The sequence below is a fragment of the Accipiter gentilis genome, chromosome W, assembly GCF_929443795.1.
Source record: "Accipiter gentilis chromosome W, bAccGen1.1, whole genome shotgun sequence".
NCBI classification, from domain to species: Eukaryota; Metazoa; Chordata; class Aves; order Accipitriformes; family Accipitridae; genus Astur; species Astur gentilis.
The window spans coordinates 13,321,007-13,347,520 of NC_064918.1; the positions used below are offsets into that span (position 1 = coordinate 13,321,007).

Here is a 26,514-nt window from a genome sequence, read left to right on the forward strand (position 1 = left end):
GAGGAAGAGGTGACACGGGCTGAAGAGGCCCCGCTGTATAATAAACTGCCAGAAAATGAGAGGCAATATGCCCTGTTCACTGATGGGTCCTGTCGCATTGTGGGAAAACATCGGAGGTGGAAGGCTGCTGTATGGAGTCCTATACAAGAAGTTGCAGAAACTGCTGAAGGAGAAGGTGAATCGAGTCAGTTTGCAGAGGTGAAAGCCATCCAGCTAGTGTTAGACATTGCTGAAAGAGAGAAGTGGCCAGTGCTCTATCTCTATACTGACTCATGGATGGTGGCAAATGCCCTGTGGGGGTGGCTACAGCAATGGAAGAAGGGCAACTGGCAGCGCAGAGGTAAACCCATCTGGGCTGCCGCACTGTGGCAAGATATTGCTGCTCGGCTAGAGAATCTGGTTGTAAAAGTACGTCATGTAGATGCTCACGTACCCAAGAGTAGGGAAACTGAAGAACATCAAAATAACCAACAGGTGGATCAGGCTGCCAAGATTGAAGTGTCTCAGGTGGATCTGGACTGGCAACATAAATGTGAGCTATTTATGGCTCTCTTGGCCCATGACACCTCAGGCCATCAGGGAAGAGATGCAACATATAGGTGAGCTTGTGATCGAGGGGTGGACTTGACCATGGACACTATAGCACAAGTTATCCATGAATGTGAACCATGCACTGCAATTAAGCAAGCCAAGCGGTTAAAGCCCCTGTGGTATGGGGAGGCCTGGCAGATTGACTATATCACACTCCCACAAATCCGCAATGGAAGCTCCATGTGCTTACAATGGTGGAAGCAACCACTGGATGGCTGGAAACATACCCTGTGTCCCATACCACTGCCCAGAACACTATCCTGGGCCTTGAAAAGAAAGTCTTTTGGTGACACGGCACCCCAGAAAGAATTGAGTCAGATAACGGGACTCACTTCTGAAACAACCTCATAGACACCTGGGCCAAAGAGCATGGCATTGAGTGGGTATATCACATCCTCTATCATGCACCATCCTCCAGAAAAATTGAATGATAAAATGGACTGCTGAAAACTACACTGAGAGTAATGGGGGGTAGGACTTTCAAACATTGGGATTACACATTTAGCAAAAGCCACCTGGTTAGTCAACACCAGAGGATCTGCCAATCGGGGTGGCCCTGCCCAGTCAGAATTATTACATACTGTAGAAGGGGATAAAGTCCCTGTAGTGCACATAAAAAATATGTTAGGGAAGACAGTCTTGGTTACTCCTGCCTCAGGCAAATGCAAACCCATTCATGGGATTGCTTTTGCTCAAGGACCTGGGTGCACTTGGTGGGTGATGGGCAAGTCTGATCTGTGCCTCAAGGGGATTTGATTTTAGGTGAGAATAGCCAATGAACTAAACTGTATGATGTTAGTTGCTATATAACCCTGCTACTGTATGTTATCATTACTATAATTGTTATATGCTATATTCATAGTATTACAGTAAGAATCACTTAGATCAAGCAAGAGTGATAAAACTGAGCAAAGCGCAGTAGTGATGGGACCAGAACTGCCTTCAGCATGCAATAATCCAACAGTGCACACCATCCTCCTGGTGCGCCCAATGTCACCCGCTCGCCACACTGCACTGAAGCCTGATCCTGCTCTGCAGACAGAGCGGACTTCACACCATCCCTCTTGCCCAGAAAGACTGGCATGACAGACGGAGCCCAACATCATGGACTAAATGAACTCAACGGATATTTGATAGGGATGGCCCATAGACTAAGGGAATGATCTCTCTGTGTGTATATATAAATATATATATCTCAAAAGATGGAAAAGGTGATGATGATTGACCAGCATGTAACTGAAAGTATGGGACCTGAGCATGACGTAAATGGTATAGAATAAGGGGTGGATACTGTCCTGGTTTCAGCTGGGATAGAGTTAACTGTCTTCCTAGTAGCTGGTACAGTGCTATGTTTTGAGTTCAGTGTGCGAAGAATGTTGATAACACTGATGTTTTCAGTTGTTGCTAAGTAATGTTTAGACTAAGTCAAGGATTTTTCAGCTTCTCATGCCCAGCCAGCAAGAAGGCTGGAGGGGCACAAGAAGTTGGGAGGGGACACAGCCAGGGCAGCTGACCCAAAATGGCCAAAGGGGTATTCCATACCATGTGATGTCATGTCTAGTATATAAACTGGGAGGAGTTGGCCGGGGGGGTGGATCGCTGCTCGGGAACTAACTGGGCATCGGTCGGCGAGTGGTGAGCAATTGCATTGTGCATCACTTGTATATTCCAATCCTTTTATTATTATTATTACTGCCATTTTATTAGTGTTATCATTATTAGTTTCTTCTTTTCTGTTCTATTAAACTGTTCTTATCTCAACCCATGAGTTTTACCTTTTTTCTTCTGATTCTCTCCCCCATCCCACTGGGTGGGGGGAAGTGAGGGAGCGGCTGCGTGGTGCTTAGTTGCTGGTTGGGGTTAAACCACGACAACTATAAATGAGTATTTTGGGGAAAAAAACCCAGGCTTATTTTAACATTTTAATAGTCCTTTCATATCAACTGTTTTTAGGCAGTGCCTTGATTTTTATTTGAAATAAGTTTTCAGCTTAAAAATAAATATAAATTTTAAAAATTAATGATAAAACAGGTAACTGACAAAATTTTGAAAGTTCAATCTGATTTAAGTGAGTTTTGATGAGGCCGAATTGAAACATTTGGCTGGGGCTTCTTACTGCAGTTTGAGATAAAAGGATTTTTTTGTTTCAGTTCAGCATGAACTCTTCTGTTTTTATTTTAATGTTTTGGTAGGAAGACAAAAAAAAATAAATATCAGTGTCCCAAACCAATAAACTCCAATGTCTGAGTGATTTCCCCCCCCTTCCTCCTGTACACCATTCAACTCTGAGGCCAAACTGTTTACACAGCTAACACCAGATTCACAGAATCTAAGCAATAATTCTCACCCCTCCCTGCTGCCAAATTACACCAGATACACAAATTCTGCTCCAAACAAACCCAAGATCTAGGTGATCCCTCCCCTTCCCATTCTGCTAGTGCTACATCCTCAGTGGCTTTAAGGCAGCCCAAAGTTGCCATTCTTCCCTCAGTCTTCACTCTTATTTACAAAAGCAACCCCAAAACCCAACAAATTTTTACAATTTTTCCACCAAGGGCCCTGGACTTACCATTTGGAACCAGAACAAATATCTGCAAATCCCTCTCAAGTATCTGCAGCAAAATTAGTGTTATGTAACTTTGACAGTATAACAAAGCTACTTTACTGATTTTATGCTTTTTTTTTTGGCCAAAATGTCTCTAATCTAGCAAACATAGCCACTCAACTGTAACACACACACACAATGTGTTTGCAAGACCAGGGCCTCAGTTATTTTCCTCCCCTTCCCCACTGCCTGCATAATTTATAGCATTTTCAGCTATTTTATGACAATGTTTCCTACAACTAATATCTCTTTTGCTTTTCCATATTGTTTATAGAACAACTATATCTTCAGACAAAATGCAAGCAAAGCTTCTCATACACCGAAAACATTAAAGTAACAGGAAAATTCAGTGCTAAAGGAAGAGGAATACAGGACTGGAAACAAAAAATTATCAGATCACTGAGTTACACCTATTTCTCTCTCTGCCACAGCATTATGTTATCCCTTTCATAAACTGAAAAATCTGTTTCATAATTCATATTATTGAACTTTCTGTCAAATCAATCCAATGCTAAAAGAACAGGTAGTCTAAATTATGCCTCAGATTCTGATGTTGTATATAGTCAGCTTCACTAAGGGTAACAATACCTCTTACTTCAAGTAGCATGGAATTTAAGAGGTATGAGTGATAGGCAAGATAGGGCCCTGAATCATCGTAATTATATCTTCAAATAACTTGCTCCTTTCTAAAAAGGTTACTCTATTGACAATTAGACGACAGAAGCTTTAAAAAAAACAACAAAATTTTTTATATTTGCATTAGACCATTTTCCCAACTTTCAGCTACCTATCAGATAAATGCCTCTAAAATAGTCTCTGCATATTTTTGCTTTCCTTTCATTAGAAATATTTTTATTGAGCTGGATTTTATTACAATACTGCCAGTTTTGCAGTCTCTGGCTGTGGCTAAGCTCCAAGCAAAAGGATGCATTTAGCACAAAGCAAGGCTGATTTAGTGTGTTGGCATTAATTACCCATTTATGCTTTAGTGTTAAAAATTATGTGCATGTTTAATTCAGCAAGAGGGGTAGCTAATTTTGTAGAAGTTTATCCAAATACATCTTTCATTACAAATACGAAAAGTAGCAGCTAGAAGTATGAAAATATTAAAAAGGAGAGAACGACAGGGAAAATATTTGTATTCTAAAGCAAAAATATTTGTACATACTGCTACATCTTATTAGCTTAAAAAAACCACCACCTTTGGATTTTCTACACTGTTTAAAGCTGTAAATCACGTTCCTTTTAAAACACATACTCAGGTTTGGGAAACTGTAAGTTCAAATTTCCCATTGGCTTCGGTTCTGACATAATAGTTAAAGGCAGGCCACATATGCCTTTGCTGGCCAGGTCAACTGCTGCACGGTTGTATTATCCTGAAAGGCAGGTTCACCTCTTGCATACTATGGACACCACAATAAATTTTTCTCTCCAGTGTACATCATACATAAACAATACATTTTTCCAGCGCCTCACTATAGCAAAATGCATATTAATGTGTTTAAATTAATAAATAAAAAAAGTAGTCTCTAAAGCTTTAATCTCCCCTAACTGAACCACAGGAGTACCAGAAGAGAATAATAAAGGTGGCAGCTCAGCATGTGCTGTATGTAGATCGTTATGGAGGTGCTGCAGAGGACATCATCATGACAGCTGCTGTTCAGTTTTTCAGCAAGGATGAAACCTTGAAAACACTGAAGTCAACAAAAAAATTCCCAGCAACTTCAACAGAAGTGTTTGGCTTAAATACATTACAGCATTTGTTTAAGTGTTTCTTATCACTACAAGAGATCTCCGTAAACTACTTTTTTAAAAATATCGCATGTAATTCATACTATTAGTGTTAATTATGGCAATTGATGTCAGAGTAATTTTATAAACAAAATCTATATTAGCTATAATTTTTAATTATACTGTTCCTCAGTTGCGAGTAACTTAATTTACAGAGCTACTACCCCAAATTACGTGTCCTCCAATTCTTTCTACTGAAAATTAGCAATAGCAGAAAGAGCAAAGAAGGATAGAGGGTATATCACATGAATGAGTAGAATGTTTCACACTTGGAAGACTTAAATTCACACTTTCTGATGCTATAAATTTAATTCCGGATGTGAATTTTGGCATTTTTATACACCACAGTATGGTATCTAGGCACATGAAAAGGGAATTCCAATGGAACATACCCCTTGTTCATATCTTAGGCACACAGTTAGCTAGAGTCACTAGAAAAGCTGGCTGTTGTACTTAAAGGGCTGGCAACTCACACTTCAGCCTACTGCATGCAAGTCTCTGCTAGTATATGAGCTAGACAGAATGAATATTCAATTGTTAGCACCTCCTCTTCACCAAAACATCTGAAACCAGTACCTCTCTCTTTACCAGTGCCTGTTGCCAGAGGAAGACCACCTTTCATTGCACACCACAACATATTTAGGACTCTACAGATAGTTATTCACATCCCATCTTTGGGATCTCTGTTTCTCTTTTCATTGACCTTTTATACCTCTGTTAACCCACTTAGACCTCCAGGGTCCAAGTCAGAAAATTGAAAGCATTGCTCTAGCTCATAGAAACAGGAGGAACTGCAACACCGTCAACCTGGGTTTGTCTGATGAAGCGAGTAAGAGTTGCAAGGCAGGGTTTAGAAAGGTGCTAGATTTTAAGAGATAAGTACAATTGCATTTACTGTTAAAACAAATACGATAACAATTTCCATAACTATTTTACAATTACAGAAAAAACGGCTGACTAATATGTTCCATTATGTTAAACAAGCCTGTTGCATTATAGAATACATACTGCATAACAGACTCTGTGCGACACAGTAAGGAGTTTTTAATTTCTTCAGCAGTGAAGTATATTAAATGAAAAAAAATTTGTTCACATCATGTGAATCACATTCCCTCAGTCATTCTAAGCAAGCATCTCAAACTCCACATTTGATTTAGAGATAACGCCTAAGTTTCAGGCACTCAGCCATCAGAATGGTACCCGGACAGGCATTTGGGCACCAATACAATGCTGTGTGCAAAAAGCATCAGACACCTCAGAAAGATAATCCTGAAGTGCCCACATGCTGACTTAAAAGCTTGACAGGTGGATCGGAAATCCAGAGCTGGAGAGGGACAGAAAAAATTCAAAAATCTCTGAATAGGCAAATCTCTGAATAGGCAAATCTCTGAATAGGAAGATCAGTGAGTCTGTAGATAAATATAATTTCAGCAGTATGAAGGGAAAGTTCCTTGTGAGAACTTAGTCCAGTTACTTAGCTACACATTTTAAGCTGTGATTGATATGTTATGTTATTAGTATAACTACAGAAAGAACCCTCCGAAGTATTTTAAATAAATTTCATACATACTTACTTTGGTAATATTTTTAACTGGTTTTCTCTAAGTTCCAATATCTGGAGTTTAGTTAATCTGTAACAGAAAGGCATAACAAATTATCACAATATACTGTATTTTATGACAAAAGCAATCTCAGAACTTATTTATGTTGCTAAACTTCAAAAAATATCTACAAGTTTGAAATATTTTTTTGTGTAAGAACACAAGTATGTTTTGTGCAGAAACCTGCATGTCATTTTTAATTAATTTATTCATTGGGGCTTGGTTTTGGTAAAGCAGCAAACTGGATCTTGCCTGCTTTTCTGCATCTGCTTGAACAGTTTTCCTTCATCCCATAGGTTTTAAAGAACTTCATTGGATTCATTATCAGTATATGTTATCATCATATACAGAAGTAGACAGGAAGTAAAAGAAGAAAGGCAGGATCAGTCCGCACAAATTAAGATGCTGAATGTCTAATACAGGCAATGTATCAAACCATTTGTTTTGGGTTTGTGTGGTGGGGTTTTGGTAGCGGGGGAGGGGGCTACAGGGGTGGCTCCTGTGAGAAGCTGCTAGAAGCTTCCCCAGTTCCAAGCCAGACCTGCCTCTGGCCAAGGCCGACCCAATCAGTGATAGTGGTAGTGCCTCTGGGATAACATATTTAAGAGAGGAAACCTGCAGCAGAGAGGGGAGTGGAATGTGAGAGAAACACCTATGCAGACACCAAGGTCAGTGAAGGAGGGGGAGGATGTGCGCCAGAGGAGGTGATTCCCCTGCAGCCCATGGAGGTTAACAGTGGAGTAGATGCCCACCTGCAGCCTGTGGAGGACCCGATGCTGGAGCAGGGGAAGAGTGTGAGGAGTCCTCCCCCTGAAGAGGATGGAGCAGCAGAGACAACGTGTGACAAACTGACTGCAACCCCCGTTCCCTGTCCCCCTGCGCCACTCAGGGGGAGGAGGTAGAGAAAATCAGGAGTGGAGTTGAGCCCGGGAAGGAGGGAGGGGGAAGGTGTTTTAAGATTTGGTTTTACTTCTCATCCTGTTTTTATTTGATTGGTAACAAATTAAATTGATTTTGGTTTTTTTCCCCAAGTTGAGTCTGGTTTTTCCCCCTGACCATAACTGGTGAGTGATCCCTCCCTGTCCTTGTCTCCACCCACAAGCTTTTCATTATATTTTCTCCTCCCCATCCCACCAGGGGGGAGGAGTGAGTGAGCAGCCTCATGGTGCTTGTTGCCGGCTGGGCTTAATCCACGACAATACACCAACCGTGGAGAGTCTTCTTGGCTCCAAAACTTTGAGGAAAATCTCTGTGTCTCCTCATCCCTACAGGACAGTGCCTTGGCTGTCAGGGGCACCCCAAGAAATCAGTCGTCTCCTGCCCCAGTCAGAGGGAAAGGGAGCCCCAGGTGCATGCCGCGTGGTACACTCTGGTTCTTCCTGTGTGACCAGGGCGAGGACATAAGGAAGTGGGATGGTGAACCCACCTTTAAGCTGGAAGCCTGTGTACGTGAACTGAGAGGGAAGACAGCTGTTAAGAAGGGGTCACCCAAGAATGCTGTCAGCTTAGTTGCTGTAGAGACACAAGAAGGCAATCAGCGAACTCCCAAGCATAGGAAGGACTGAAAGCACCTCCCTTGATCCTGGTGAGGGGACTTCTGGTCTGGCACCGCAAGGGTCGGACAGTGAATATTCTGATGAGGAACAGCAATAGAGGGTCCCTGCCTTTGGCCAGGAGGAGGAAAGGGATGACCGGATATACTGGACTGTGTGGAGTCGATGGCCTGGCACATCAGACCCACAGAAGTATAAGGCTTTGGTAGACACTGGTGCACAGTGTATGCTGGTGCCATCAGGGTACAGGGGCACAGAACCCATCTGGATCTCTGGAGTGACAGGGGGATGCCAAGAATTGCCGGTATTGGAGGCTGAGGTGAGCTTAACAGGGGACAAGTGGGAAAAGCACCCCATTGTGACCGGCCCAGAGGCCCCTTGTATCCTTGGCATAGACTACCTCAAGAGAGGGTACTTCAAGGACCCAAAGGGGTACTGATGGGCTTTTGGTGTAGCCACCATGAACACAGAGAAGATCAAACCGCTATCTCCCTTTCCTGGCCTCTTGGAAGATGCCTTCGTTGTGGGATTGCTGCGAGTTCCAATTACTACCAGGACGGTGCACCAGCAGGAATATCGCACAAACTGAGACTCCCTGGCTCCCATCCATGAGCTGATTCATCAACTGGAGAGCCAAGGAGTCATCAGCAAGACTCACTCACCTTTTAATAGTCCCATATGGCCAGTGCAAAAGTCTGATGGAGGGTGGACGTTAACAGTAGATTATCATGGCCTGAACAAAGTTACACCACCACCGAGTGCTGCCATGCCGGATATGCTAGAACTTCAGTACAAACTGGAATCAAAGACAGCCAAGTGGTACGCCACAATTGACATTGCCAATGCATTTTTCTCAATCCCTTTGGCAGCAGAGTGCAGGCCACAGTTTGCTTTCACGTGGAGGGGTGTCCTGGTTTCAGCTGGGATAGAGTTAACTGTCTTTCTAGTAGCTAGTATAGTACTATGTTTTGAGTTCAGCATGTGAAGAATGTTGATAACACTGATGTTTTCAGTTGTTGCTCAGTAGTGTTTAGATTAAAGTCAAGGATTTTTCAGCTTCTCATGCCCAGCCAGGGCACAAGAAGTTGGCACAGGACACAACCAGGGCACCTGACCCAAACTGGCCAACGATGTATTCCATACCATGTGATGTCCCATCTAGTTTAGGAACTGGGAAGTGGGGGGGCAGGGAATCGCCGCTCGGGGACTAGCTGGGTGTCAGTCGGCAGGTGGTGAGCAATTGCCCTGCGCATCATTTGTACATTCTAATCCTTTTATTACTACTGTTGTCATTTTATTAGTGTTATCATTATCATTATTAGTTTCTTCTTTTCTGCTCTATTAAACCGTTCTTATCTCAACCCAGGAGTTTTACTTTATTTTTCCCGATTTCCTCCCCCATCCCAGTGGATGGGGGGGAGTGAGTGTGCGGCTTCGTGGTGCTTAGTTGCTGGCTGGGGTTAAACCACGACAAGGGGCATCCAGTACACCTGGAATCGGCTGCCCCAGGGGTGGAAGCACAGCCCTACCATTTGTCATGGAGTAATCCAAACTGCACTGGAACAGGGCAACGCCCCTGAACATTTACAATACATCGATGACATCATCGTGTGGGGCAACAAGGCAGAAGAAGTGTTTGAGAAGGGAAAAAGAGTAATTCAGATTCTTTCGAAAGCTGGTTTCACCATAAAAAGAAGCAAGGTCAAGGGACTTGCACAGGAGATTCAGTTCTTGGGAATAAAATGGCAGTATGGAGGCCGTCATGTGCCTATGGATGTGATCAACAAGATAGCAGCTATGTCTCCACCAGCTTTCCCAGGCTTTGTGGGGTTCTGGAGACTGCATATTCCAGGTTATAGTCAGCTTGTGAGCCCTCTCTATCAAGTAACCTGAAAAAAGAACTATTTTGAGTGGGGCCCTGAACAACAACAAGCCTTTGAACATATCAGACAGGAAATAGCTCGTGCAGTAGCTCTTGGGCCTGTCTGGACAGGACCAGATGTACAAAATGTACTCTACACTGCAGCTGGGGAGCATGGTCTCACCTGGAGCCTCTGGCGGAAAACACCAGGAGAAACCCAAGGTTGACCATTAGGGTTTTGGAGCCGGGGGTACCGAGGATCAGAAGCCCACTACACCCCAACTGAAAAAGAGATACTAGCAGCATATGAGGGGGTTCGAGCCGCTTCAGAAGTTGTTGGTACAGAAGCATATCTCCTCTTGGCACCACGATTGCCCGTGCTACACTGGATGTTCAAAGGAAACATTCCCCTCTACACATCATGCAACCAGCACTACATGGAGTAAGTGGGTAGTGTTAATCATGGAATGAGCTCAACTGTGGAAACCCAACAGCCGAGGAATCCTGGAAGAGATCATGGACTGGCCAGAAGGCAGAGATTTTGGAACATTGCCTGAGGAGGTAGCTCGTGCCCAAGAGGCACCACCATATAATGAGTTATCAGAAGACGAAAGGCGTTATGCTTTGTTTACTGATGGATCCTGTCGTGTGGTAGGGAACCATCAGAAGTGGAAAGCTGCTGTGTGGAGTCCCACACAACAAGTTGTTGAAGCCACTGAAGGGAAAGGTGAGTTGAGTCAATTTGCAGAAGTGAAAGCCATCCAACTGGCTCTAGACATTGCTGAACGAGAAAAGTGGCCAGTGCTCTATCTCTATACTGACTCCTGGATGGTGGCTAATGCCCTATAGGGGTGGCTACAGCAGTGGAAGAAGACCAATTGGCAACACAGGGGTAAACCCATCTGGGCAGCTGCATTGTGGCAGGACATTGCTGCCTGGGTAGAACACATGGTTCTAAAGGTACGTCATGTAGATGCCCACATGCCCAAAAGTCATGGCACTGAAGAACATCAAAACAATGAACAGGTAGACAAGGCTGCCAAAATTGAAGTAGCTCAGGTGGACCTGGACTGGGAGCGTAAGGGTGAGCTATTTGTAGCTCTATGGGCCCACAAAACATTGGGATATCTAGGGAGAGATGCAACATATAGATGGACTCGTGATCGAGGGGTGGACCTGACCATGGAGACCGTCACACAGGTCACTCATGAATGTGAAATGTGCTGCAATCAAGCAAGCCACCAGAGTAAAGTCTCCCTGGAATAGAGGGCAGTAGCTGGGTTCTTCATTTTAGCACTATTATCCTTTCACTTTTGCTCCCAAGATTTAATCCTTTTTAAAGAGGTAGGGGCTTAGTATTTGTTGCTTAAGCTATTACATGGAACAATTTTGCTTAGTCAGCACACCATAAATATGCTGTCTCTCAAAGATTCCTGACAACAAGGCACTTGAGAATTATAGATGTGCATGAAGGAATCTGTGCATCCAGGAGAGGAGGAGTGGAATTACAAATATTATTTCTTCCACTCCAATTACTAAATGATAACCAAGTCATATTTCAGGAATACTAGTCTCCCATACTTATCAGACTTGTGTTGTAGAAGCAGCAAGTATGTAAAAGAGTTTTATTTCTTGGGTCTTTATAAGCATTCTGTCTGTCCTTCAAAAGTCCAGTTTAAAAAATGGTGATAAAGATTTGGGGTTTTTTTGTAACTAATATGTGGCATAAATGGATTGGTTATGTACACTTCTTCCCCTCCTCCAGTTCACACTTTGCTTAAGAAGCAGCAGAAACTGCTCTGCGTAAATTTAAAACTAAATATAGATACTAAGTTTCGAATTCAACTTACCTGCCAAAGTTGGCTGGCAAAAACTCAAGAAAAGCGTCATTCAGGTACAGCTGCGTTAGGTTTAACAGTTGGGAAAATCCATCTGGAAGCCTATATAGAAATAAAATAATGTAGTTCCTTTGTTTCAATTATATTCAGGGCATTAAGTCATATTTTCTTAAACAACAGTACAATATTGAAGTCCTACATATTGGTAACATTAAAATCAAGGTGGTACCAGAATTTCTACAAAATTGCACTAGATACCTGTTCAATATAAAAATAATTTTGAAACTAATCTTAAGTATTGAGAATAATATCTACAGGCAATAAAACCTACAAGCAACAAATGTAGTGTTGCTATATATTTGTGGTCTCATGACACCTAACGTGGAGGAGGCATTCATTAGAGAAGATTAAATCCTATGCAACACCTTTTTTCCCCCAGAAGAGTTACCTTGCGCAAAGTTTATATCTCTGGCAGTGCTACTTCCAGGAAATTAATTTTGTCACCATAGAAGGTGACAGGGAAATCTACTCATACAAGCTGAGTTTGAAAAAAGAGTGGTACAGGCTTTAGAGTAAAATTAATTATTGATATTAAGAAACAAAACTCTGTATATTTCTCTAACTTCACAGAGAAGTGATGGACTTAAAGCTGAGTAAGCCATATGGTATAACACAGGATTGCTTACATAGCCTATTAACTTGGGCAAAATATTTTACTGACATAGCTATACTGTATCGCAGTGCAATGAGGTTAATGTAGATACTTCTCAGGTAACTCTGTTCCTTGCCTCTAAAGGTTGGCTCATGAAATGCTGTCTGGGGCGCGTTTGAGACTCAGCAGTGTTTCCATAAAATACAAAACATGACAAAAATTATAAACTTACTTTGAAATTGGATTTACACTGGCCTCAACAACTGCCAAGACTTTACAATTTTTTATATTTTCTGGAAATTCCTGTATGCCTGCAAGATACAGGGAGAAGTAGGGAAACATTCATTTAGCAACCAGTGCACTAGTTCTCTAATATTTCATTTTAGATACAGTTTTCATAAAAAAAACCCCACTCTTAGGCAATATCAATTCTTTTACTATTTATTCCTAAAGCATTTCACACTGCCATTTAGCAGGCAGCTCAAACAGCATTATAGACACACAGTGCACTAACAATTCCCACTGCTCATTACCAAATATTAAAGTACTTGTACTTTGTAATGTACTTAAGGTCAGGCCCTCAGTCTCTATTTTTTTTTTTTTAAAAGGCACTCATACACATGGTAGAACAAAGTTTCCAACAGGATTTGTTTGTCAAATGCATGGCTTGTATAACATCTAGGTTAAATGGTAAGGTTTCAAATCCTAAAGTAGGTTTACAGCATTCATGGTTCTGAACAGATCTCCCAAAATGTGACATATGCTTGGTGTTAGCTTCAAATTATTTGTAGAGAATAAAAAAAAATGCTGCAGACACATTTATGTCTGAAAATTAAAACAATAAGGAACCTCCTCATCTTCTAAGGTTATCTCCAAAAATGCCAGAAAAAATGCCAGAGTGAACTTGCAACCCACTTATCTGCCAAAATTTGTATTTGTCAGAAGCTGACAAAATAGACCTTGAAAACAGAAGACAGGTATCCACCACATCAGTAAGAAAACATTCTGCTGCCCAAGACTTTCACCTCAATCTTTACTATACGATAAAACCATGGTTATCACATCTACATTTGCTTTTGCAATGTATCACTACATTGTTCTTATACCTTGGGACAGGTGTTTTGTTTTAAATAAACTCATCTTAAGTATAACAAACATTCATACTGCAATCTTTCCACTTGGATTAAGAATACACTTTTTTTCAAGAAAAACCCATATGCTAGTAAAACAAAGTTAGTTTAAAACAACTGGTGTTTAGGTAACAAATCTTAGCTATTTGTCTTTCAATTACTGCCTGCAATTGTGCCTGCTTCTAGAGTCCTTTATCATGTGTGTGGAGAGGGCAACCTGAACCCAGGGAACAAGACCGCTAAAAAGGAACTATACTCTGTGCATACTCTCTTTTAGTCTAGTGAAAGAGTGAAATTTCATGCTGCTCCAAGCAATGTTAACTCTCTCTCTGCAGCTGGACTGTAAGAAAGACAAGGGCAGTGTGTCTTCTAATTCAGATTAGCAGGTGGAACTTGGTTTTGTCTCTCCATGTATGTGTTCTGAGAATCCAAAAGCAGAAAAAAACGTGGTGACGCATCAACTGCTAAGTAATGTTTTTACTTACATAAGAAATTACACAATTTCTGATGCTAGCTTAGAGTTTGGTTCTTTCTACGTTTGTGCAGTAACAAGACTCAACTTGTATATTGTGACGAGTGGTGACAATACCACCTGACAGGAAATGTAGCCACAGAATACATACTTTCACATTAAGTCAATTGGTGATGTTGAGGGGGAAAGTCACTATGCTGACTTTTCTATAAATTCAACTTGAGTAGAAACTCCAATTCTGCCAAAGTAACCTTTTAGGTCTTTCTTGACAGGAACCTGTTTGTCATACCAAATGGCTGAAACTCTTACTTGTGATTCATACCAGGTGTTGTACTCTGTTATTGAGAGGTGAAAGGCAAGAAAAGCACACTAAGCCACACAGTTAATCTAGGTGTTTAAATATCTCTAAGTATCATGGATCCTTTTGGGAAATAGCTTGTTGAACTCAAGGACAATAAAACACAGAAGTGGAGGGGACCAGGAGGAATTGAATCATCAATGGTAATATAGGCCAAGATTTCTGATACTTCTGGTTTACTACCATGTGTGTGCATGTATATGCACATATGTGTAAATAAATATATAGATTTATATATAAGACTTTAGCCATGTAAATTTTACTGGGGCTTTGAGTGGGGTCAAAGCAGGAGGAGAAGGCAGGGGTTACTGATTCAATTCACTATCACTCTCACAGGTCAGAATCAAAACTAAAAAGATAATACTTATAATATAATAAAGCTTAATTTCTAGAAAGCAGCAGTGATATTTTTCAAGTCCATAGGTAGGTTTAAAGAAAGATTAGAAAAGTACCATAGAAAGACTAAAAATATACCTTACCTATTGCTGTCATATAACCTTTGTATTAAGACAAACACATTTCCAAGAAATTTAAATATGTATTATTTTAATTCCGATTGTAGCAAAAAGCCTCTTTCACTAAACAAGAATATCCAAACATGCAGATGGAAAGCATCTAACATGACGCAGAATCCTGAACCATGGCAGATGCAGAAAAATCTAGCACATAAGAGGCCTGTATAGATGAAGCTATGGACATTTTGTATGAAGTAGTCTTCCATTGTCCAAAAAGTATGTCAAGACACTTTTATTGCTGATGCTATAACTTTAACTTCTTAAAATAAGTGTCTACAATAATCAGAGTAAACTGCTGCTAAACTCTTCCTTCGAGTCAGAGCTGTGTTTCAGACTCACTCTGTGCCATTAGTTTTGCTGTTTGAATCACACTGAGAGATTCTCTAAGCTTAGTTGTTCTGAAAGATGGTCATACTACTGGGCCTTGGCTTGGTCCTTGGATGAAAGATTGCTCTGGTCCAACACATTAAAAATCATGTTTTTAATATTAATATTAGTTTCCACAGAAGACTTAAGTCTGTGATAATTTTGTGGTTTAACCCCAGCCAGCAACTAAGCACCACACAGCTGCTCACTCACTTCCCCCCCACCCAGTGGGATGGGGGAAAGAATCGGGAAAAAAAAGTAAAACTTGTGGGTTGAGATAAGAACAGTTTAATAGAACAGAAAGGAAGAAATTAATAATTATAATAATAAATAATAAAATGACAACAATAATAATAAAAGGATTGTGTTACTGAAATGTTACTGATTGGTTATTGATTATGTTATTGATTTGTTATTGACTAGTTAGTAGCTTTGATTTGTTATTGATTTGGTAGTAGTTAGAATAAATCATGTTTAATAAGAATATAAAATGGTAAGAAGTAGTTTAGCAAAGGTATCTCTATTGTATTTGCACAACCGACAGCTGCTGTGAAACCTTTTGTATAACCCGGTACCAAGGCCGGAGGAATTGGCCAAAATCATTTAACAGGAACATTTAGAACTTAGTTAATAAGTAATAGGAGCATATAGAACTTAGGTAACAAGCTTGAGATTTAAGATGATTTTGATATAGTGTTTGTCAGTAGGAGTATATTATAACAACCTAGAAGAATGGAGAAGATGTCAGGATTCTAAATTAATGGGAACTAATAAGAGTCGAATGAAGCAACTTGTAGTTATTTGCCAAGAAATAGTTAGTTACCTGCCAAAGACCAAACTGCGCAGAATCACCTGAAGGAGGTCAAGAAGCGGACAAGTGAAGAAGACTATGAAAGACCACCAGAGGACTCTAGAAGACCACCAGAGACCTTCAATGCACATGCGTAAAGAACATTAACATATGCTAATAACTTCCCAGAAATCTAATGAATATGCATAACATTTCTCGGAAATCTAATGAATATGAATGAATAAGTTCAATATAAGGTGTATGATTTTGGTGTTCGGTGTGTGTGGTCTTTTGAGAGGACTCACCCACGCACCCGGCTGTTAATAAAGAAGTGTCTGCTTATCTACACTAAATTGGTGTTGATAAGTTCTTTATTCCGAGTTTTTCGGCAACAATTGGAATATACAAAACAAGTGATGCACGGTGCAGTTGCTCACCACTCGCAGACCGATGCCCAGTTAGTCTCTGAGCAGCGATCCCCCCAGGCCAACTCCCCCCAGTTTACATACTAGACATGACATCACATTGTATGGAATACCCCGTTGGCCATTTTGGGTCAGCTGCCCTGGCTGTGTCCCCTCCAGCCTTCTTGCTGGCTGGGCATGAGAAGCTGAAAAATCCTTGACTTAGCCTAAACACTACTTACACTTGTAATGAACAGGTTAACTTTGTTCATGAAATCGCACATGGGGGTAGGGACATTCTCCGCTTAGTATCCGGTTAAGATAAATGAACTCAGTATGGAAAAAAAAAAATGAAAAAAAAATAATCTCCATCAACCATACAAATAAACTCTGTCAAGATGGAAGATTCCACAATTACCCCTAATAGTCTTACTGCTAATCTTAACCTTTGGTCCATGTATTTTAGATAAAGTTGTAGCCCTTGTTCAAAGCAGAATAGAATCAATCTGGTTAATGGTGTTAAAACAACAATATGATAATTTACTTACATACCAATCGGGAAGGGGGAAGACACACATTGTGATTGAACTAATGCCTTGCGTTAAAAAAAAAAAAAAAAAAGCAAGGCTTGCTTAAATGTTGCATAAAAGTCACCAGGAAAAAAAACCCCAACAAATATAACTTACTAGATAAGGAGGGAAAAGACAACAGCTATAATTTACCAGATAAGGGGATTAACTCTACCAGGACTGCACTTCTCCACAACAAAAGACATTCTACATCAAAAAGACACTTCCCCTTGAGAAGACTGACCAAATCCGCCCAATAACAAACCTACACGAGTAAAGAAAAAAGAAACAAGACAAGGTGAAGATTGACAAGAAAGGGGTGCATAAACTGTATAAAAGGAATGTAACTATAACAGAAAGTGGTGAGCTTTTGGCGGAGCACTGCCTCCCCGGCTGCCCAGCGCTGTTTTGCTCTCTTATTGCTTGCTAATAAATTCAATCTTTTATTTAATACAAATTGGCTCCTCCAATTTGTCACGAGCGTCTATAACACACTGATGTTTTCAGTTGTTGCTATCATCATTCTTCTCATCCTAAATCCAAAACATAGCACTATACCAGCTACTAGAAAGAAAATTTACTCTATCCCAGCCGAAACCAGGACAGATAACTAACTAGAAAACAAAACACACAGCACGTCTACTAGAAAGAAGAATGTCAATGTAAACTTACTCTCAAAAGAACAACCAAAGAAAATATTAGCTATCCAAATACAGACATGTTAAATCAGCATGCTTTTGTATATAATCAGAGGACTCTGCTGTAGTCTCTTCTTTGACTATGCCTTGGGAAGAGGCAGCAAGTTTTAACAACAAATTAACAGAAATGCAACTGATGAGAAAGATAACAATGAAGGAGCTCATTAATTTAATTTTGCTTGTTCTTAGAGTCAGGATTGTTACAGTATACACAGTCTTTCTTTACCAACCTCACTCAACACTTCAGTACGGATAAGTGGCAGCCATCATTCAAAAGAGCAGTAAATTGGGAATGACAGCATGAAATACACCTAATGTTTGTAGTACAGATTCAGAAGATAGAAAAGAAAATTAGGAGACAGCTCCTCTCTACCAGATGATAGGAAGTTGCATTTACTAACTGGCTATACAACAAGCTTCAGACACTCGCTTTTCCTCAGCTATATCCCTCCTGTATGCTAGAAACATGCAGATACTGTTGGATTAGTATTCTTTCAGTTCTCTCAACGAGAATGCAAATTCAAAAAGCAAGTAAGAAAGAGAGAAGGCAGAGAGACACTGGAGAAAGATGAGAGAAGGACAAATGGCTGTAAAGAGCACTTTATAAGAGGAGCTATTGTTCTTTCCCTGCTTTCCATCTATCCTTAGTGTCCTGAATCTTCTTCCCCTGTTAAGAAAGCTCAGCAAAACTCGAGGATCTCTGTGACCACATCTTTCCATACTCCTTTTGTAAGACTGTGCTAATCACTCCATTTGGTAGCCACCCCCACCCCACACCCTCCCATGAGCATCTGATCAAATGAACACTGTAAACTGAGATCCACATTCCTTTCTAAACCCCATTTTCCTTCAGGGTCGCTAATAATCAAGGATTATAGAAGAGGAATACAGTGCTAGAGATTATTTGGGATTTATCTAGTCTGTTGCAGCCTTATCCCACTTTCCTTGAGAAGCGTCATGTGGACAGGTTCTTCATCTTGCTGTTACCTACTTTACATGATAACAACCATCACCCCCAACCCATTTCAGTGCTGTAGCTGATTTGCAGATCACGCTGACTGTTTTACAAAAAAACCACAAACCATCAAACCTGTGGACTATGACCATTTGCAGAGCACAACAGGAGAAAATGCGATTTGCTGGTAATCTTTAATTCTAACCACCAGATCCACAAACTGAACTGAGAACAAAGTTCTTTTTGTAGTGTAGTTTCCCACAGAAATGAGATTTGCATATGTGAGAGACTGAAAGAGTTAATGTCTCAAACATTGTGGTGGGACAAATTCTGCATAACAAAGAACCCTACCTAGCAAGGAACCACAGGTGAAAAGAAGCCGATCAGCACAGGACAGGGAGGGCATGCCGGAGGGTGCACAGCTCCCTGTTCTGATATGCTGAGCAGGGCAGCTCACCTTGCATGGCCAAAGATCAAACAACGGTCATGTCTGCAGGGAAGAAGTCACTCCCCCACCGACCCATTTCCTGAAGGTTCTGAAAGTGATGTACTTAAGCCAACTTAAAAAGGACACAAAGGTCTTGTGAAACAAGATACCATTTGTATTAACAATGCATGCCTTGCTAACAACTGTGTCCCTAAGAACTAAAAGACTGATAAGAAGGGAATATCCTTGCGGACACATATTTAGCTAAGGGTCACAAGAGCACTCCAGACGCCTTTAGAAGGCCTTGAACAGAATAAACAAGAAGACAAAAAAAGAAAGATCCCAATTAGAACAACACAGGTGTGCATTCCATGATAAAGGGAACTTGGCACAAAGAACCTCAATTTCACAATTTATCTTGACCAATTAGACTGAGACAAGTTTTGCATGTTTTAGTTGATATAATCAATTATGTCCTATGTTTATGCAGGTGTACAGTGTCGATATAACTAATCATACTTCATGCTTGTGCGTGTGGACACTATATGCTTGCATGCAGCAACCAATCAAAGCTTTTAAGGAACTTAGAGAATTGTATAAGAATGATCAGCTAGGCTCAATAAACTGGCGACTTTGATCATCATACTGGTGTCCTGTCGTCCGTCCCCGCATGGAATTTCTCTACATCTGGTGACCCCGATGTGATCCGGTAAGGAACAAGAGGGGAACGCTAACAACTGAAAAGGTGGAGGAGATTGCCGCGGATGCTGGTGGGCTTATAAGAAAGCTTACGTGATAAAAGGCGGCATGGGTATCGCAGCATCTGTGAAGGAAAAGGCAGCCGTAAAGACATTTATGAGGCTGGTTGAAAAAACAGAGACGGATATTAAAAAGGACTCGCCTGTAAAGGAGGTGAGCGGTCGGGGGAGGAGATGGGGTCTACGCTTTCCAAAGAAGAAGAAGCGATAGTTAAGCTCCTCCAACATATACTCTCAGAGAGAGGCAAAAAATATGATAAAGCTTGTTTAAAGCGGCTTCTACAATGGAGCAAGGACAGAAACCTTTTAATTAGTGTGGATACAGCTTTTGAGCTTAGTACCTGGGAAGCTATCAGAACCTCCCTATGGGATGAAAATAGTGACGGGTTTAAAGAAGCTAAAGGTCTTGCAACTTTATGGAAATTGATTAAGACAACTCTGCAAGAAATGAAAGCAGATTGTAAAGCGGCTGCATGTGCTTTTGCTGCTCTCTCTCCAGCTGCAAGCGAAGGGGAAACGCGGGGAGAAAAACATAATGCAGCGAGAGAGACTTTGTGGAGCTTGTCCGCCTGCTCTTGTGCCCTTGACTTCTGCTCCACTCCCTGGGACTGCCGATATTAATCAGCCATCTGACAGTTCCCAAGCCTCCCTAACCGTACGCTTAAAGGAAACCCTACAGAATCAGGAAACGAGTAAAAATCCGCCTACGAGAAAACAGCCCCCAGATACCACCGTTCAACATGAACAAATTATACCTAGCATATACCCTCCATTGCCTCTGTCTACACCTGGGTCACCTCAAGAGCATGAAGAGGGGCCAGAGCTCACTTTGCAGCAGTTGCAGTCAGTAATAGAAAAGCTGGCACAGTTGGAGGCTGCTGCGAAGCGAGAAAAAAATGCTAGCCCTGTGGTCAGAAGACTTAGCCATTCAAAATGCAAATGCAAAATGCAGACAAATCATTGCATCACTTCCACGAACAGCTACATTAGTAGATATCATCGAGGCTTGTAATCGCTTACCTATAATAATACAAGAACAAGAGAAAGCAAAAATACATGCTGAAGCTCATGCTGCAGCACTCACTGTAGCATTACAACTGATGGTGCGACAGGGAAAAGGAGACCCCGGTCCACACAAAGGCCCTTTAACATGTTATCAGTGTGGTCAACCAGAGCATTTGAAACGTACATGACGTACAAAAACTTGTCGGAGACCTACAGTGGATTCGACCTTATTGTGGTATTACAAATACAGACTTACAGCTGCTGCTGGATTTATTGCAGGGCAGCGATAGCTTAACTTCTACAAGACAACTAAGTACACCAGGGCGGCAAGCCTTGGCAGCAATTGGACAAAAAAATCACATCATCCATGTCTGGCAGATACGCTCCTGATTTACCCATAAATTTGAAACCTTATGCTGAGATTGATATGGAACACACTGACTGTAGTAAACAGCATGACAGTGACACCGGTGATTGATCCACATTGTTTAACGCCGTGGGACAGCAAGAATGTTTGGGTGTCAAGAGCTAAAGCTATTAATCAAACCTCTTCTTGTGTGTCATTGGCATTACCTGAACAGTCTTTTATTCTTATGTATTTTATTAGGTATAATGTTGCTTCTACTGTGTTTAATTAATTGTGTTCATAGATCTTTGCAAAGGGCAATACAGCAGGTGTTAATTGATGAAACACAAAAAGAGGGAGTAGGGAATCTCTCTCCACAAGAAAAGTTAGCTAAAGCCAAAATTAGAGGTAAGGTCATGGTTTTAGTTAAGAATCTAGAAACAGGGCAATGGGAAGGTCCATTTTCATTAATAACCTGGGGGCGAGGTTATGGTTGTGTTTCCACAGATACAGGCCCACAATGGACTCCTGCTCGATTTGTACAACCATCATCATCTGGAACAAGCTAGATGGTGCGGCAATATGAATACCACCTCAGCCAAAAACTAATGTGTAGGTCACCTTGGCCAACATAACAGGTCAAGAATCTCTTTGCATTGCAACCGCATCACAAAGCCCATGAACCAATAGACAGGATGGCTATGGCTCGTGCAGCGCACCTGGCCAGCGAGTGCATGCGTCATAGGCTCCCCATGTTGCAACTGAGGCGGATTTTGGCACCCGCTGGCCACGTGTGCTGAAATCCATTCCTCTGCAAATGTATAAATACCGGGATTTTCCGAAGAGCATCAGGCTGGTGTATGGCAAGGCCATCGTTGCCTCCGTGGGGACACCTACGTAAAGCTGGCACCTACCAATTGCCGGGCTGAGTTCGCGGAGCAAGATGGCACAAGAATGCACAGATGGTTCATCTTCCTCACAGTCCTCAGATGGATGTAGTCATGGATACCGCCTCAAACTAAAGAAAACATCTGGATGACCCTGGCTGACTGTCCTGGTTTCAGCTGGGATAGAGTTAACTGTCTTCCTAGTAGCTGGTACAGTGCTGTTTTGAGTTCAGTATGCAAAGAATGTTGATAACACTGATGTTTTCAGTTGTTGCTCAGTAGTGTTTAGACTATAGTCAAGGATTTTTCAGCTTCTCATGCCCAGCCAGGGCACAATAAGTTGGCACAGGACGCAGCCAGGGCACCTGACCCAAAGTGGACAACGGTGTATTCCATACCATGTGATGTCCCATCTAGTTTAGGAACGGGGAAGTGTGGAGGGGGAATCGCCGCTCGGGGACTAGCTGGGTGTCGGTCGGTGGGTGGTGAGCAATTGCCCTGCGCATCATTTGTACATTCTAATCCTTTTATTACTACTGTTGTCATTTTATTAGTGTTATCATTATTAGTTTCTTCTTTTCTGTTCTATTAAACCGTTCTTATCTCAACCCAGGAGTTTTACTTCTTTTTTCCCGATTTTCTCCCCCATCCCACTGGATGGGGGGGAGCGAGTAAGCGGCTGCGTGGTGCTTAGTTGCTGGCTGGGGTTAAACCACGACACTGACGTGACCGGACAAGATTGCTTATACCTCAATACAGCAAAACCAAGCAATCCCTTTTCCACAGGTTTAATAGGGGGTTTCACTGACATCAACAAAGTTTAAGAAGTTATTGATGGAGACCCCTGTGCAGCAGGTCATGGACTCAACGGATGGGAATGCCTGGTTTCCACGGATCGGGCATTCACCCTCTTTGCACCCCAGGAATCAGAAATTTTGGGGTCCCTGAATACAGATTGGTGTAGTATTATCTGATTTACTGTTAGATGTAGATAGTATTAGACACAGAACTTTACAAAACAGAGTTGCTCTTAAATCATTAGTTAAGAAAGTTTTGATTTATCTTGTAGTGGGTTTTTTTTGTATTTTGTGTGCCTTGTATGTTGCAATGTGTTTAAAAATTAATTGACAGATCAAGTAAGGCTGTGTTAATTGACGAAAAACAAAAAAGGGGGAATTGTGGACACATATTTAGCTAATGGTCACGAGAGCATTCCAGACGCCTTTAGAAGGCCTTGAACAGAATAAACAAGAAGACAAAAAAAGAAAGATGCCAATTAGAACAACACAGGTGTGCATTCCACGATAAAGGGAACTTGGCACAAAGAACCTCAATTTGGCAGTTTATCTTGACCAATTAGACTGAGACAAGTTTCGCATGTTTTAGTTAGTATAACCAATTACGTCCTATGTTTATGCACGTGTACAGTGTTGATATAACCAATCATATTTTATGCTTGTGCGCGTGGACACTATATGCTTGCATGCAGCAACCAATCAAAGCTTTTAAGGAACTTAGAGAATTGTATAAGAATGATCAGCTATGCTCAATAAACTGGTGACTTTGATCATCATATTGGTGTCCTGTCGTCTGTTCCCGCATGGAATTTCTCTACATATCCTACCCCAGGAGGCACCGAAAGTTGAATAATTGCTAATAGGCATGAAGTCAGCAAAGATCTTCGGGAACTGGGGGAAAGGTAAAGGCGGCAGGAGGAGATCACGACCACCGACTCAATTCAAGACCAAAAAGACTTACCCCGCCCCTCTCCTTGAGCATGCGCTGTAGAATAACACTACCTTTAATTCGAAGTGGGGAAAACTTTAGCCCAATAGAAACTGTGGTAGATAAGCAACTACCAATAACAGTTTTGGAGAAGAACTTTGGAAATTAAATATGTATAACTGAACTGTATAAATTGCTTGCCCATTTAGGTATGAGGTGTGCTAGCTTTGTGAATTACCACCTAGCCCCCATCTTTGCACAAACATGAATTGGAATAAAATACCTCTGCTCTGTGTGTATATTGGTGTTTCACACACTGGGTAAACAACCCCACTTATGGGACAACAAAAGCACAAACTGGGCATGACACCTAATTAGCCTAATGAGTTCGAGTGCCCGCCCAAAGGAGGGGCAAGGAGATGATAAAAGGGCACAAACTGAAGCCCTATGCATGCCCTCTGGGACTGGACTCCTAGGCTGGCTGGACCAACGCTGGACCCAGGACTGGTGAAATCTTTCTCTTCTCTTCTCTTTTCTTCTTTCTCTTTCCTTTTCCATAATCCCTACACCTCATCCCTTTAAGACATAAACCATTGACCAAGTCTGGGACTAGGAGTGGATGTAGACACCCCTAGGCTCCTCTCTGAGAAGGAGTCTAGAAAGCAAGGGGGTCCACTCTGAACCTCGTGACTCAGTGGGAGGGCTCTCCTTATTCCCTGAATTGATGTATATGGTTACCACAGGTTACACGGGTTCCTGAGGTAGTTCCATGCCAATTCCTATTGTGAGAAACCATGCCACCTACTGTTACACGGCTCCCTGGTCTGTCCAGCCGGGGGTCATGACAGTGTAATAGCACTTAGTATTTACTTGTTTGTTTCTTCCTCCCTGTTTTCCCAAATTTCAGATACTTTTAAACTCACTGGCCAGTTTCTACCAAAACCAATACCTTTATTAAAAAAAAAAGGGGGGGGGGGTGGAGATACGACACAACAGCTGAAAGACTGTTAAGGAAAATTTGGCAGTAAGGTAAGGAAGAGGAATCCAAAATTCTTGTCGGGACTGAGCCCAAAGCAGAAAGCATTCATCATTCAGAACTCGGCAAAAACTCACCACCTAACCAGCCTAACCTACAGAGTGGTGTTTAATCAGGATCCCAGACCAGCTGTAGCACATGCCCAAAGAGGATACCAAAAAGGTCATATAAGGATTTGGGGTCAATGGCCATAAGTCTGAAGGTAATCAACCTCAGTTCTGGATCGCATAGCACAGCTGAAGTAAGGAATTTCACCTGATCTTTAACTCCCCCAGATTTTTCACTCAGAAATACTGGCAATTCTGGATTTACAGAAAATTGTGCGAGTTGCATCCGCTGCTGACAGAAGCCTTCACTACAATGGATCCCAGAGCTGACACCCCAGTACACTGCTGTTTCAGCCCTACTGCAGATGGGGGCTTGCTCTACTGTTCATATTCTAGTCATGTAGTCATATTATTTTTCCACAATCAAATGTTAAAAGTAGTATGCCCAAACTTCAGTTATTCAAACCATTAGTGCTAAACAGCAGTGGCAGTGCCTCCAAATCAAGTTCCACCTCTTCTCACACAGAAACGTTTTAAACCAGCTTGCCAAAAAAAAGTATTAGCTCAATTCCTAAAAAGTACAGAGAAAGAAAATCACTAACAAATGAGACTTGTGGAAACCATATGGGTGATGTCCCTAAAAGAAAGGGTTTGCAGATGGATGTCAGTTTGTGGGGAATGTGAGGAAAAAAAATAATCTCTTTAAACAACAGGCAGGGAGTGCCACACCAAAAAGCCCTCTTGCTGCAAGACAAATGAAACTACAGCCCGCTGTGCACCCTTCCCGCTCTGTACCCTTAACAAGTATAGAGGGGACAGAAGCAAACATACAAGCTCAGTTTGCATGAATACAAAAGCAACCTTAATTACGTACATTCCTCCCTCAGCTAATCTATTCATCCTGGTATCAACTTCTGGGCAAGCAGCTATTGGGACCTGCCTGAAAGCAGCACCACCATAAAAAGAGCAGCTTTTATCTGTTCTTCCACTCAAGAGCTACAACTGTCCTTCCAGCCAATATGGATCAAATATGGCAATCAAAATATTTTCAGAGCTCAAGAATACATGCCACAACTCTCCCAAAGATCATGTAAACATGTTTGTAAAAGCTGAAAGTTTAAACTGAAAACTTACAGTATCAGTCACAGTCTGTATTCTTATACATTTATATAATTTGCTTTAACTTAGGATTTCTGCATACCTTCTGAATTAAAAGCATAATTTTTTCATTATTGAAAGCAAGCAGTGTGTTCGAGCCCAATCAATTCACTGCACAATGCTGACTCATCAATCCTTCTTTTTGAACACTCATTACTCTTTCCAAAATTCTTAAAGGATTCCCTGCCACAGCTAGTTTCAGATCAACCAGGATCTCAGGTTTCCAGAAGATGCCTGACCAGTCTGTTAGGGCAGCAGTAACACCTTCCTGCTCAGAGCTGGAGTCACAGCTCGGCACAAGGTTGGCCTCCGTGTACAAGGTGGTACTCAGTACACTAGCTTAGGAGCCCCTGGCTTATTTAGTGAAAACCTATCT

At 41.6% G+C, this 26,514-nt stretch overlaps 2 protein-coding genes across 11 annotated transcripts in view; one reads left to right on the forward strand and one right to left on the reverse strand.

The window, feature by feature from the left end:
- The window catches only part of LOC126035315 (translation initiation factor IF-2-like), a 307,625-nt gene that overhangs the window by 154,117 nt on the left and 126,994 nt on the right, over positions 1-26,514 (forward strand). The window lies entirely within an intron of this gene.
- The window catches only part of LOC126035239 (erbin-like), a 171,245-nt gene that overhangs the window by 60,735 nt on the left and 83,996 nt on the right, over positions 1-26,514 (reverse strand). For all 10 annotated transcript variants that reach the window (XM_049793514.1, XM_049793513.1, XM_049793508.1 and 7 more), the window contains 3 exons: positions 12,725-12,803; positions 11,853-11,942; positions 6,562-6,618 (listed from right to left, as the gene is read on the reverse strand). In XM_049793514.1, coding sequence (XP_049649471.1) covers positions 6,562-6,618; positions 11,853-11,942; positions 12,725-12,803 — 226 coding nt within the window. The remainder of the gene's footprint in view (positions 1-6,561; positions 6,619-11,852; positions 11,943-12,724; positions 12,804-26,514) is intronic.